This window comes from Acomys russatus, chromosome 31 (assembly GCF_903995435.1).
Source record: "Acomys russatus chromosome 31, mAcoRus1.1, whole genome shotgun sequence".
Classification (NCBI taxonomy): domain Eukaryota; kingdom Metazoa; phylum Chordata; class Mammalia; order Rodentia; family Muridae; genus Acomys; species Acomys russatus.
This window is the reverse complement of record NC_067167.1, coordinates 10,080,090-10,095,435: the sequence shown is the minus strand read 5'-3', so window position 1 is coordinate 10,095,435 and position 15,346 is coordinate 10,080,090. Positions and strand designations below refer to the sequence as shown.

The 15,346-nt window shown below is 46.7% G+C and overlaps 1 protein-coding gene across 1 annotated transcript in view; it reads right to left on the bottom strand.

The window, feature by feature from the left end:
- Positions 1-3,741: 3,741 nt before the first annotated feature.
- The window catches only part of LOC127183695 (tetratricopeptide repeat protein 41-like), a 51,831-nt gene continuing 40,226 nt past the window's right edge, over positions 3,742-15,346 (bottom strand). Inside the window, exons 14-15 of the mRNA XM_051139783.1 lie at positions 4,545-4,674; positions 3,742-4,453 (exon numbers count right to left, since the gene is read on the bottom strand). Coding sequence (XP_050995740.1) covers positions 3,787-4,453; positions 4,545-4,674 — 797 coding nt within the window. The 3' untranslated portion in view covers positions 3,742-3,786. The remainder of the gene's footprint in view (positions 4,454-4,544; positions 4,675-15,346) is intronic.

Genomic DNA, 15,346 nt, shown 5'->3' with positions numbered 1-15,346 from the left:
GGGGCCTGAGTTAATCATTGTCTAGGTCAGGGGTGGAGCCTGTGGAAATGGGGCGAGATGGGGTCTGTGTGGAGTCATGAGCGAAGCCTCAGAGAACCGGGGAGAGGCCGAGAAAGAGCTGCCAGGGCTGGATGCCGGGTCTGCTGTGGTCACTTCCTGACCCAGGAGGCGTGGGGGGGCGGGGCAGTGGTGCTGAGGCCACGTGGACTAGGATGATTCATCTCCAACCTTGTCGTCGGCCGCCGCAGGACTCCACTTCTACCTTCCTCTTCCCTTCTGTGGCGGCCCCCGATTCTGGTTGCACTGAGAGTGTACTCACTACGCATCCCTGCCGTGGTCGCAGTCTCTGGAAGGAGACCTCACTCCGTGTCAATGGCTTCTGCAGGTATCTCCTACATCTCAGAGACTGTCCTGAGGCCCACCTTGGGCCCGTCCAAACCTGCCTTTTAAAGAGTCGCTGAGCCAAGGTCCCACCCAAGGACTATAGCCATCTGCAAGCTCCTGCCCCAGAAGATTCCAATAAGTATAAACTTCCTTTAGGATTCACTGCCTCTGGAAAGCCAGCTTCCCGCCTCCAGAGAGGTCCTATGGAACTGGTTACCAGGCTCCTTACCCACGCTCACAGAACGTGGGTGCCTGCTCAGCTCACCTGCTTGACTGCACTTGGTCCATGCCTTGAAGCACCACGTATAGCCAGTGGATAGCCAGTAAACAGAAGCCGCCCCACCAGGCGCCATCTCTGTATGCACTGAGTCAGACTTGGAGCCTGCAGGACTGCCTGTCACCCACCCAAGACCTGCTTGAGAAGCAGTGGGTCCCAAGGAATTCCGAAACTGCCTCATGGTGACCACTGAGAGGAAGGTAAAGTAGGGGAAATAGCAGGTGCATGTGGAAAGGGTGAGGCCCAGTGAGACCACACCAAACATTGCTGATTCTTCTGTTTTGTTCGGTTTTGTTTTTCCAGCGAGGGTTTCTCTGTATAACTTGGCTGTCCTGGACTTACTTTGTAAACCAGGCTGGCCTTGAACTCACAGTGACCCGCTGGCCTCTGCCTCCCAAGTGCTGGGATTAAAGGCGTGCTCCACGACGTCCAGCTACATTACAGATTCTTAAACTATGGGCTGGAGTAGTCAGATGTTTCATGGAAGATGACACCTAAAGCTAGTTCCTCACTGGTAATAAAAACCATTAATGAGTCAGGCGTAGTGGTCCACTCCTTTAATCCCAGCACTTGGGAGACAGAGGCAGGTGGATCTCTGAGTTCAAGGCCAGCCTGGTCTACAACGTGAGTCCAGGGCAGCCAAGGCTACACAGAGAAACCCTGTCTCGAAAAACAAACAAACATTAATGGAAGGCTTGCCCTGTATTTTATCTCATACAATTTTCTCGACTATCTTGAAAGGTAAGCACCATGTCTCTCATTTTATACATAATGGCCTTGAACTCACAGCAATCCACCTGCCTCTGCCTCCCGGGTGCTGGGATTAAAAACGTGCACCACCATGCCCAGCTCTAACCCAGCGGTTAAGAGCACTCACTGTCTGCTCTTCCAGAGGTCCTGAATTCAATTCCCAGCAACCACATGGTGGCTCACAACCATTTATACCCTCTAGTGCCCTCTTCTGGTGAGCAGGTGAATGTGCAGCTAGATAGAGCATTCATATAAATAAAATCTTGAAAAAAATCAATTTAAAGAAAATGTTGGAGCTGGAGAGATGGCTCAGAGGTTAAGAGCACTGACTGCTCCTCCCAACGTCCTGAGTTCAATTCCCAGCAACCACATGGTGCCTCACAACCATCTATAATAAGATCTAGTGCCCTCTTCTGGCCTGCAGACAGAATACTGTATACATAATAAATAAATAAATCTTTAAAGAAAATGTTTTTCATTCAAAATAAACTATAGAAATGTATTGCTGGGAGGTGGTGGCACACGCCCTTAATCTCAACACTCGGGAGGCAGAGGCAGGCGGATCACTGTGAGTTCGAGGCCAGCCTGGTCTACAAAGTGAGTCCAGGACAGCTAAGGCTACACAGAAACCCTGTCTCGAAAAAAGAAAGAAAAAGAAATGTGGATCACTGAAAACCTGCTCTTTTAAACGAAAATTGAGCACATTATAAAGGAACAACAAGCCTGACGTGGTGGTGCACTCAGGGAGGCAGAGGCAGGTGGATCGCTGTGACTTCAAGGCCAGCCTGGTCTACAAATTGAGTCCAGAACAGCCAAGGCTGCACAGAGAGAAAAACCAAACAAGAAAACTGAATTCCCCAAACCTGGATAGTGGTTGCTTCTGCATGTTTAAAAGAAAATATCCAATTAAAAAAAAAATCCAAAATAAGTGACCGGGAAATGGCCTGGTCTTGTAAAGAGCTTAGTGTGCGTGCACCAACACCGCCATAAAAAGTGTGCATGCACCAACACCGCCATAAAAAGCCAGGCAGGGCAGCCCGTTCCTACAGCCCCAACAGAGGAAATGGGGACAGGAGAACCCTGGGAGCTCACAGACTGGCCAGGTAACTAGAATCCATGAGCTCCAGGGTCAGCGAGACCTTGTCTCAGAAAATAAGGGGGAGAATTGTTGTTAATTTACCAGTATGACCTAATAATGTGTAAACTCAATTTTAACAAATACATTTTATTATGAACTTATTAACTGAGAGTACCTCACTTATAACCCGACTAACCTAAACAATAGGAAAAGAAGAGTAAAGATTACAATAATGAAACCATAAGGATATCAGGTCTGAGGAACAATTCTCCTGGCACGTCAGCAGGATTTCTTCTGCTGGAACCTGGAGCAACCAGAACCTGGAGCCTCAGCCAGAGCCTGGAGCCTTCCCTCGAGCGGTTCTCTCTAGGAGCGTCTTGAAGTGGAGCGATGAACAGTCAAAACTATCCCAAGTCTCCAAAGGCCCCACCTCTTTATACCTCCTCTCAGAATTTGTTCAAGGATGTTTTTCAGCTGGTTAACAACTAATCCCCCCCACATGGTGGTTTAACTTCTAAGGGGATAAACATTACCAGCTCTCTCACAAGTCTTTTTCTCATCCCCCACTTGTGATCTAAACAAAAAACATGTTTATCTCTCCTATAATAATGTTTATTATTAGGCCTATAATTATTATGACAGTATTTTCTAACCCACTAGCAATCAATCAAGACACAGACACTTGTTATATTTTAAAATAGCCTTAGTTAACCTGGGACAGGGCAGACATTAATCCTCTAAACTACTGCCCATTAGTAGGGCAGGTATGGGATACCTGTCCCAAACCCATGCCATCTGCTTCTAATAATTTCTATCAAGCTACCTCCCATCCATAATCCCATATACTTGCTAATGTTCTTCATCTGGGCCAAATCCTCCATCCACGCCAGCCATGTGCTTCTCTTCCACCTAACCCATGATGGCACAACCTTCTCCTCTCCTCTAGTCTCTCTCCTCCCAAGATCCTCTCTGTCTCCCCCTAGCCCTGGAACCTTAGCCACGCCTATCCCATTTGCCCTGCCCAGGTGTGATGGTCTTTTATTGGTCAAACAGGCTCTAGGGCAAGGTACAGATGGGCCACAGAGACAGCAAGCAGTAATTAGCATCAAAATACATCAGACCAACCTCGAACAGAGAATGTGAGCAAAATGCTGACACTGACCTCTGGCCTACACACAAACACATATGTACACACATGTACTACACACACACACACACACACACACACACACATATACATGCACATCATCAAAGAGAAACAAGAAAAACTTAAGTACAAAAGAGACCAAAATTATTTTTATTCCTTATCAGTGTCATTTGAGATCTTCATCCATTTTGATTCTATTTGAGATCTTCTTGGCAAAACCGGCTTCTGAGGCAAGAACCTGTACTGCGGGCTGTGAAAAAGCCATTTTTCTGATATGAGCTCAGATATGGACTCCCAAGGACTGTTTGCGCTGAGAGGTGCTCGCAGGGGTTGATGGTAAATTGCGGTGATTAAGTTGTCCCCACTCTCACATTCAGCAGAAAAAATCCTTTGCCTCGAAAGTCTTACTACGCCATTCTTTTCACCAAGACATAGCGGCTTAATGGGACCGTCTCTCTTCTTCCTTGAAGTCGGCTTTCTCGGAACATGCCACAGTTGAGGGGTTTGCACCTTGTGCTGGCTCTTTTCCTCAGCAGACAGGCACAGAATGGGAGTCAAGGTCTTCTTCCCTTTGCCGGGAGCGTACTTCGGTTTATCTGAAGCCAGAGAAGGTTCGGTGCTTTTAGGTCTCTGCAACTGACTCAGTTTCATGCACACTGCAGTGTTCACCGTGTCAGAGCTCTGAGCGCTGCGGAAGTTTAGTTTCGGTAAGGTCTCCCATGAGAGCGAGCCATTCTTAGACCCTTCCTGGTACAGCTGGCTCATGCCTTGAGGCCAACACCTCCTGCCCCGGAACCTCTGGATCTCCCTTAGAAGTCTGCAAAAGATCAAAACGTGTCATGTGGCTGGATATTAACACAAATGACCAGGAAGTCTACTTCTTTTGGAGACATGCAACAGAGACTCACTGCAGTATCCCTTGGATTGAAGCATGTGAAGACCCCAGGTGTGTTGCCCTTAGATCAAGTGACCTATACAAGTAGTTGACTGCCTCCATGATGGAATAATGACAGAAGCCACCTGACAGCAGCTGGCCTGCTGGGTAGTAGGAGAGAAAAGGGAACGTTAGAATGTTTTAATACTGGCTTTATACATTTGAAAGATTTATGAGATGGATGTGGTGGTACATGCCTTTAATCCCAGCACTCAGGAGGCAAGCTGATCTCTGTGAGTTCGAGGCCAGCCTGGTGAACACAGAGAAACTCTGTCAAGAGAGGGGGGTGGGGAGAGAGAGAGAGAAAGAGAGATTGAGATTCTTGGCCGGGCGTGGTGGCACACACCTCTAATCCCAGCACTTGGGAAGCAGAGGCAGGCGGACCTCTGTGAGTTCAAGGCCAGCCTGGTCTACAGAGTGAGTCTACAACAGTCAAGGCTACCCAGAGAAACCTTGTCTTGAAAAAAAAAATAAACCAAAGATTTATAAAGGTGGCATTAGAACATCATCTGTCATAATACCCTGCCACAAGCATTTCACCTGCATCTTGCATGAAGAAACAGTCAGCTATAAATGAAAGAATACTGTGCCTGGGAAGAAGAGGCAAAAGGTAACTCTTCAGAACTGGTGAATGTTGAGCTATGAGGAAGAGACAGAAAAAGGAAGAGGAGAAGGCGGGGGAGATAGGACAAGATCAATGCTATAAGCTGACTAAGTGCAGCCCAAGCCCCTCAGTAGTCTGGAGAACAGTTCAGTTGTGGCAGAATGCTTGCCTGCCCTGCATTCCATTCTCAGCAACAACAACAACAACAACAACACACACACACACACAGTAGGATCCTGGTATTGAATCCAAGAAGCTATAACTGATACAACTGCTGCACTACTGGAGCAGACTACGTGGAGGGAGACTGTTTATTACCAATCATTGGCCATACAACAGGCAAAAGTCTTGAGCTCCCTAACTTGGCTATTGTATTGTGGTTGCGTGGTGGGATGTCCTTGTGCCTGGAAGACATGCTTGGAAGTATGTAGAGACGGAGCTATCGTATCTGCAGTGAACTTTGGGTGAAAGAGTCAGTAAAGGATGTGTGCAAAGATCACAAATGCGGCGGAGTGTTAAGAGCTGGCGAGTGTGTCACAGTGGCTTGTTACACCATTCTTAAAATGTTAGAGGTTTAGATTTTTTCCCAAATCAAAAGAATGCAAAAAGGAAATGTTTTGGAGACTGGAGAGATGGCTCAGAGGATAAGAACACTGGACTGCTTTTCCAAAGGTCCTGAGCTCAATTCCCAGCCACCACATGATGGCTCACAACCATCTATAATGCGATCTGGTGCCCTCTTCTGGCATGCAGGTGTATATGCAGGCAGAGCCCAGTATACATAATAAATAAAAAAAGTTTTTGTCAGGCACCATTGTCAATATTAATTCTCTGAATTATGTAAAAGGTCGAATTGGATCCTTTTAAAAATATGGATTTAAGGTGGTATTCATTTGTCTATTTTAACCATTTGCAGAACTGCTGGGTTTTATTATAATTTTTTTTTTGTTTTTTTGAAGCAGGGTTTCTCTGTGTAGCCCTGGCTGTCCTGGACCTCACTCTGTGCATAAGGCTGGCCTGGAACTCACAGATCTACCTGCCTTTGCTTCCTGAGTGCTGGGATTACAGGTGTGCACCATCACCACCAGCCAGCCAGAACTGCTGACTTAAAGGGTTTACGGTCTTGATTACAAATGCATGGTAAGGCTTGTGCCAGTAGGACACTGACCTGGACATGTAATAGAGAGACCGCTGAGGATGTGAGGGCTACAAGCATGGACATGTGACCAGACGCCTGTGCTGATAACAAAGCTCATGACTGTAGTTACCGTTCTGTCTGCTAATCCAAAAAGAGCCACACGGTCATGTTTGTCTTATCCTTTTAGTCTCTTTCACATGAAAATGGACCCAAGTGTGAAGTGAAAAGTGTTTCTCTTCCCTGTGCCTCTGTAAGCAGTGCCATGGATTACAGTGTGCCCTTTAAAGAATGCTCAGTGCGTGCCCAACTCTGATCATCTCTTAGGCATGGTCTGGTCCATGGTAGGCCCACCCAGCCCATCCTTGACTATAATATGCATCACTGACTCCTTCTTGCTTTCCTTTTCTCTGAAGCTCTCTTGCCTAAGTCAAGCTGCCTGTAGCCTAGCAGGGAGTTTAGGGAGGCCGCCTGCCTAACCATCTGCAGCTCTGTCTCTAGTTTTGAATTCTTCCAAGGCACCCTGTGACGTTTCCAGCCACCCCCAGCAAGATCTGCAGCACGCCTATATGAATTACTCAGTCATGATGGCTGAGTTCCAGGGACTTTAACTGGCCTTAAAAGGACAATGGAGAAACACAGAATACCCCATGTAGCTGGTAAGGCAGAACCTACTGGAAGAGATTCTCTGGCCATTCATCTCCAGATCCTTCCGAGTGACTGGTGTTCTCCCACGAGCTCTTTGAGAGGCACTACAGAGCTAAGCCGTCACAGGAGCAGCTCCCACTGCTGCCTGCCTGCTGGCCAGACTTCTCTCATGCCAACACCTGGCCCCAGGGCCCTTCTTCTGTGTCCCTAGGGACATCTATGGCTATAGTTTTGACCTTGGAGTGGCCTTTGACACAACCTGATTCTTTCTTCTCTGTCAACAGGATCGGGTGTCCTTGCCTTGGCCTAACAGAAAACCTTACTCTGGAACTGGTACCAGCTGGCTTAGTCTGGTCAGTCCCCTTGAGCCTGGGATGTGGATCACTGAGGAATTTCTGGGCCTTCTCCCATGGCCAACTTTTGCTCTGGATGGGGAAGGAGCCTCACACCTGGTTTTTTTGTCGTTTGTTCTATCTCATTACATCCTTAGAATAATCGCACCGGCAGGCATTATCATCCCCTCTGGCCACTAAGAAAACTGAGGCAGTGATGTCCCCAAGCCCAGAAAGTGGTGCATCTGAGATTCTCAGTCCCCATGATTCCAGACAAAAGTCTACAAGCAAGAAAGAGAATGCTTATTCCTTAGGAGATTCAAAATAATCACCACCCAGCTGCAGAGATGGCTCAGTGGGTAAAGACTCTTGTACCAGGCCTGGTCACCTGAGTGTGATCCCCAAGACCAACATGGTAAAGGGAGGGGACCAACTTCTTGCAATGCACACCCACACAAATGCATGAAGGAAGGAAGAGGGAAAAAAGGAAGGAAGAGAGGAAGGAAACATTGTAAACTAGTATTATTACCAGGAAGGAGCCGGTCTGTGTGGTACCAGGGTCCTTTACTCTCCTACAAAACCTGCTGTCCATCACCCAAGACGCTCTAAATGTCTGCAGCTAGCAGCTCTTCTCCACAGGCCTACTTCTGCTATGTGCTAGCATGATCCAGAGTCAGCCAGGCACATTATTCTAATTAAGTAATTTGATTAAGTAGGAACTAACAGGTAAGACTTGGGATGCTATTAAAAACAAGGAATTCCTGAAATTTGTGGATAAATGGATTGAGCTAGAAATGATCATAATGAGTGAGTTAACCCAGAAGCAGAAAGAATCAAATGGTATATACTCACTTATATCTGCATACTAGCCCAAGGGGCATGTCCCACGAAAGCCTTCACTTACCAGGAAACTGGGACAGAGGGGAGGGCATCCTATTGGGACTCTAAATGAGAGACGCATGGGAGAATAGCAAAATAAAAGGATACAGAGGGTCCTAGAAACCTACAAGTAGAACAATATGATAAGCAGATTTGGGCCCAGGGGTCCCGCTCAAACTAAGGCACCAGCCAAGGACAATACAGGCGGTAAACTTTAAACCCCTACCCAGATCTAGCCAATGGTCAGAACAGTCTCCACACTTGAGTGGAGAGTGGGATATGACTTTCTCACGTACTCTGGTGCCTCACATTTGACCATGTCCCCTGGAGGGGGAGACCTGGTGGCACTCAGAGGAAGGACAGCAGGTTACCAAGAAGAGACTTGATACCCTATGAGCATATACAGGGGGAAGTAATCCCCCTCAGGAACAGTCATAGGGGAGGGGAATACGGGGAAAAGGGGAGGGAGGGAAGAATGGGAGGACACAAGGGATGGGATAACCATTGAGATGTAACAAGAATAAATTAATAATAAAAAATTTTTAAAAAAGACTTGGGATGCAAAGGAATTGCTGTCTATGAAAACCCGACTAAATGCTTTAGAAAGATTCAGTCCCGTGAGATGCTAAGACAGTTCACTGTTTCCAGGTATGAGCAGGCAAGACAAGACATCAGGTGGGCATCTCAGAGGACCTTGCACAGAGACTAAACCAAGCTCCCCTCAATCTTTAGAAACTCAAATTAGAATTTGTGGGCTGTGTGTTTCAGAAGAGATGGCGTCTACTTCCTATCCAAGGGTCCACTCTTGTTTGGTTAATTTTTTTGTTTGTTTTTTGAGACAGGATTTCTCTGTGTAGCCTTGACTGTCCTGGACTCTTTTTGTAGACCAGGCTGGCCTCGAACTCACAGTGATCACCTGCCTCTGCCTCCCGAGTGCTGGGATTATAGGTGTGCGCCACCACGACTGGCCAAGGGTCCACTCTTAAAAGGGAAGAGAAACCTGAGGCAGCACGTAAAGATTTGGGGAAGTGACGACATTTTGACCTCAGTCAAAACTTAACTGTGAGGGATGCCTGGTTACTGACTAACTCTTGGATCAGAGGAAAGACTAATGTTAGCTGAGGGTTCTGGCTGAGGTAAGAGCTTTGAAATTAAATAGGAAAGGGACAGACGCTCCCTGCTGAGGGGCACCCGCTGGCACCATTAATTTCTTCCTTCTAAACTTGACCTAGAAGTTTGGCACTTCCTCTTAAAGAGAAAGCTCCTGGAGAGAGGGAAGCAGCAATGTGTTCATCTGTCATTCTCCACCCAAAATAAACTGCTCAGTACAGAGGCTCAGCATACACAATGGAAAATGGAAGCTGAGTTTCTATTCTTTTCTCCCACAGCAGTGGTTTCCCAATAGTGAATTTACAGCATTTATCAAAGAGAGAGACTGCTGCTGCGGGAGGGAGCTCGGAACCCAGATGGCAGGAGGCCTCGAGTCATGGTTGGCGTGGGAGCTGCAGCTAAGGTTTGCACTTAATGCGGGAGCTATGAAGGATTACTGAACAGAAGAGGTTCAATTTAGTAATGAGTGCCTCATGAAAGTGATCGTAAGATGAAGGAACTGTCACCTACCTACAGATGCGATGCTTTGCTGTTATAGGCTCACGCATAAATATTTTGTGATTATAACTTAAGTCTTAATTATCACGTGGCACAGTGGCGCACACCTGTAATCCTAGCACTCGGGAGGTAGAGGCAGGCGGATCGCTGTGAGTTTGAGTGCAGGACAGCCAAGGCCACACAGAGAAACCCTGTCTCGGGGGTGGGGGGGGGCGGAGTCTTAATAATCAAAACGTCCTGGATGCCGCGCTTTTCGTGGCCTGTTAAAGTCTAAATTGGATCAACTTGTTGACCTACTCTAACAATAAAATAAGAAGGAAGCTACCAAGACACTCAAGCCAGCAATTATCCTTGTGTCACTATCTAAAACAGAATCTGAATAACCCAGGGCACACTGTGTAAAACACCCAGCAATACCCTTATTTCTTTACTCATGATTCCTCATACAGCTGGAATACTAAGTGCCCTGCCCCTGGGAATTCTCAGTCTGAGAGGTAAAAAAAACACACACAATGAAAACAACAGTGATGGGAAAGGGACCTTGAACTCTGAGGTGGCTCTGACCCGAAGTATAACTCAGAGGTCTCAGTGAAGGGTGTACCAGGGGGATGACTCTTCCTAACACTCACTGCCCTGGCTCGCGGCTGCTCTGATGGTACCATTGCAAATCCTTGCCCAGGCTTCAGACCTGTCAAACATTGCTCCTACACACCGGCCATAACGAGCCACCTTTTCGGTTCCTTCCAGCCTCAAATACTCTGCCCCTGCTGCCTGGAGGGTCCTTCTGACTCCTGGACCTTCCTTACTGAGCAACTTCTAGTCGTCCCAGGATCACTTCCTGAGGAGCATCCCCTGCCTGCCCCATCCATCGGAGGAGGCATGGTCCCTGGTGCACTTGGATTCTCCCAGAATACCCCTTTTCCTGACTGTACTTAAGGTGCTCTCTGTTACCACAGCATTGTGTTCACTGCAGTCTGCAAGTGGCACTGTGCACCATTTAAGCTAAACAGCTATGTGCTTAGTTCTCCCGTAAAGTGAGCTCTGCTCAAGTCCAGGTGGGCTCTAGCTGTTCATTGCTGTCTCCCCAGCAACAAAAACAGAGATCGATGTGTAAGAGGCACAGTAAATATTTGTGGAATGAATTATTAATAATAACTGAACAAATTAAAGAACTTTCGGATAAGGATATAAGAAGTAATTAACAGTCAAATCTCAGCAGGGTGGGGGGTAGGGAGGTGGTGCACGCCTTTAATCCCAGTACTCAGGAGGCAGAGAACAGGTGGATCTCTGAATTCAAGGCCAGCCTGGCCTACAGAGTGAGTTCCAAGATAGCCAGGACTACACAGAGAAACCCTGTCTCAAAATAATAATAATTTATTTTTATATTTTGGTTTTTTTGAGACAGGGTGTCTCTGTGTAACCTTGCCTGTCCTGGACTCACTTTGTAGACCAGGCTGGCCTTGAACTCACAGAGATCTATCTGCCTCTGCCTCCTGAGTCCTGAGATTAAAGGCATGTGCCACCACTGCCCTGCTCTATACTTGTTTTTCTCATGAGAGAAGGTAAATCAAAATTAGCTAAGATATTTCCTCCTTCATGAATGAGCTGGCTTGACAGATGCAATGGTAGTAAAGAGAAATCAACTCTTCTATTACAAAAAGGTGCAGATGGGTCTGGAGAGATGGCTTGGTAGTTAAGAGCACTGGCTGCTCTTCCAGAGGACCTGGGTTCAATTCCCAGCACCCATATGGCAGCTCACAACTGTCTGTAACTCAGACCTTCACAACAGACATATGTACAGACAAGACATCAATGTACATAAAGTACAAATAAATTATTGAAAAGAAAAAGTTGCAGACAATAATCGTGATAATAATAATGAGAAACAAGCAAATAATTTTCAGTAGTAAGGGACTATGTTAAATACCAAGAAAAGCTTAGGAGGAGAAAATAAAATGTGTTGGAAGGTTTAAAGAAGAAAACAGCTGGGGCTGGAGAGATGGCTCAGAGGTTAAGAGCACTGGCTGCTCTTCCAGAGGTCCTGAGTTCAATTCCCAGCAATCACATGGTGGCTCACAACCACCTATAATGAGATCTTCTGGTGTGCAGGTGTACATGCAGAAACAACACTGTATACATAATAAATAAATATATCTTTTAAAAAAGAAGAAGAAGAAGAAACGGCTGGAGGAAAGTTACATGAGATGGACAGGGAATTCTTCCCAGGCACACTCTTGGACAATCCTACAAAAAGGGCCTGTGAGATCTTTTTCCTCTTTTAGATTGTCAGTTAGATGCTGGTGTCTGATGATGACACTAACATGAAACCTGGCTTTCACTCAGGTTTGGTCCATATTGTCCCCTCCTGGACAGAGGCATCAGAGCTGGCAAGGCACTGCCAATAGGACAGTTCCTTGAACTGACTTCTCTCAGAGTTTCCTGTTGCTGACTCCTTATGCAGGAGTCTGCTCCAACAGACATCTGATTGGTTGTACAATTACACTGTGACCTGTTAAACTCAGTTTATGTCCATCTTGACATAAGAAGACCGTTTCTCTGACATTCCTTTTACAGCGTTCTTGTATGAAGGTTCTGCTACACAGCCCAGCCAGGGACTCACCTGTGCTTCACCTCACTAAACAGAATCAGAATATTATAAACAGAATCAGAATATTAAAGATCTCTCCTCATGCTGGGTCGGTGGTGCACACCTTTAATCCCAGCACTTCTGGAGGCAGAGGCAGGCAGAGCTTTGTGAGTTCGAGGCCAGCCTGGTCTACAAAGTGAGTCCTAGGGCCACACAGAGAAACCCTGTCTCAAAAAACAACACAAAAACAAAAACTCTCTCTCTCTCTCTCTCTCTCTCTCTCTCTCTCTCTCTCTCTCTCTCTCTCTCTCTCTCTCTCTCTCTCTCTCTCTCTCTCTCTCTCGTGCCAAGCCATCAATCTTGTTGATGCCTGTGACAAGCTGCCTAGAATGTTTTGGAATGTTACTTGCTGATCTTCTTCATCTCATAAGGGCAAAACAGCCCCCCTCACTTTCCTATAGCCTAACAGGAAATGCAGCGCAGCTCACAGCCTCACTTTCTTCTCCATAATACAGATGCCGCCTCTCTGGCATAGCACACTCCATGGACGTATGCTGTCTTCACAGGGCTCTCTTGCTTCCTGAACCTGTGACATCAGTTTCTCAACCTTCCCTCTGAGGGCCCCCAACTGCTGCCCTGTAATAAAGATGGTGAAGTTCCAAGATGGCTGGCTTCTTCCTCACCCTCCTGGCCTAAGACAAAGCCTAGTAGCTTAAAAAAAAAAAAAAAAAAAAAAAAAAGCCCTCATTGGCCTGTTCTCCTACCTATAGGGCCCCCTACTAATGGACTGGCTACAAGTTCAAGGCCAGATCAGAACATGTCTACACAACAATTGTGGGCCACTCAGCCATCAGCCTGGCTTTCTTCAAACTGACCAAACTCTAAATCAGGGAAGGAAGAAGACCCTTCAGAGACTTTAAAAGCTCCCAGCCCTTTAAAAAAAAAAAAAAGCTGTTTGGGCTCCCAGAATCCCAGCCCACTCTGTTTTGCTGGATGTCTCTATGTGCCTGCTGTATGCATGTGTTCCCTCACCCCTAATAAAAAGCCTTTTTACAATTGCTTGAAGGAAAAAAAGAAAAAGAAACTGGATCACACCGCACTGAAAATAGACTGCAAAATTGAGCCATTTTGTACAGCCTTATTTCAAGGGTCATAAAAATGCTACACCCGACACTGTCACAGATGCCTGTTTTCTGAGGTAAATGGATGTCTTTTACTTCCACTGTGAGCAAGAGACCCAAACTGTCACAGAAAAGACCTTGTGGAGAAATTAGACTAGGCATACCAATTCCTTTTCCAAATATTTTCTCTATACAGCATCTGCATTTTCTAGTTTTACATAAGACACTTCACAGACCTCGGCCTGTCAGCCTGGAAGGGTTTATGGAGGGCGGGGGACTATTTGTTCACACACACACAGACACACCTAAGTCCGCCCACTGAAAAACATTCTGTTTCTCTCTCTCTCTCTCTCTCTCTCTCTCTCTCTCTCTCTCTCTCTCTCTTTCTCTTCAGCAAGAGACCAAGCTGGTGCAATTTTTTTTTTCAAGACAGGATTTCTCTGTGTTAGCCTTGGCTGTCCTGGACTCACTTTGTAGACCAGGCTGGCCTCGAACTCACAGCAATATGCCTGCCTATGCCTCCCAAGTGCTGGGATTACAGGTATGTACCACCATGCTCAGCTCTTTACCGCTTTTTTTTTTTTTTAAAGAAAGAATGAAAAATGGCATGGAAAATAATCTTTTTCTTTTTGGGGTTGGAGATGGAAGAGGGGTTCTCACAAAGGCAAGGCCGGAGCTCCTCCCCTACTAGACAACAACTCTAGTGCTGGGCTTTGCTTGCTTGCTTGCTTGTGCTTGCGCTAAGCTCTCCCTGTATATCTCACATTGTCCTTGAACTCTCAGTCCTCGGGTCCCCATCTTGAAAGAGAATGCTGGGATTACAGGAGTACACTACCATCCCTGGCTAGAAAAGAAATGGAAGGCAATTGGATTACAACAAAAACTGAAGGAGCGGGCCAGTGAGGTGGCTTGGATGAGAACAGCCCCCACAGGCTCATGTATCTGAAGGCTTGGTCCCCGGTTGTTAGAAGTGTCTGGTTGAATTATGAGGAGTGACCTTGTTAGATGAGGTGTGCCACTGGGGGGTGGGCGCTAAAGTTTCAAAAGCCCAAGCCAGAGCCAGGTGGTGGTGGTGCGTGCCTTTAATCCCAGCACTTGGGAGGCAGAGGCAGTTCAAGTCCAGCCTGGTCTACACAGCAAGTTCCAGGATAGCCAGAGCTGTTACACAGAGAAACTCTGCCTTGAAAAACAAAACAACAACAACAACAACAAAAAGCCCAAGCCAGACCCAGTCTCTCTGTCATCAACTTTAGAACCGGATGTAAGCTCATAGCTACAACTCCATCACCATGCTCGCCTACCTGCTGCCATGTTCCCCCCACCATGATAGTCGCAGACTCGCGCCTCTCCAACTGTAAGCAAGCCTCTAGTCAAATGCTTTCTTTTATAAGTTGCCTTGGTCTCTGTGCAACGAAAGAAAAGTAACTAAGGCAGAGGGTGAAGGCTTGCTGCCAAGTCTGTCAGCCTGTGCTCAATTACCTGAACCCACGTGCTGGAGGAAGAGAACTCACTCCTGCAGTTTGTCCTTTGACCTCCACACATAGACAGACAGACAGACAGACAGACAGACAGACACACACACACACACACACACACACACACACACACACGCTCAGTACAGGCAATTTTTTAAATTTGTTTTAAATTACATAGAGAAACCCTGTCTTGAAAAAAACAAATTGCCAGGTGGTGGTGGTGCAAGCCTTTAATCCCAGCACTCGGGAGGCAGAGACAGGTGGATCCCTGTGAGTTTGCGGCCAGTCTGGTCTACAAAGTGAGTCCAGGACAGCTTTAATCCCAGCACTCGGGAGGCAGAGACAGGTGGATCCCTGTGAGTTTGAGGCCAGCCTGGTCTACAAAGT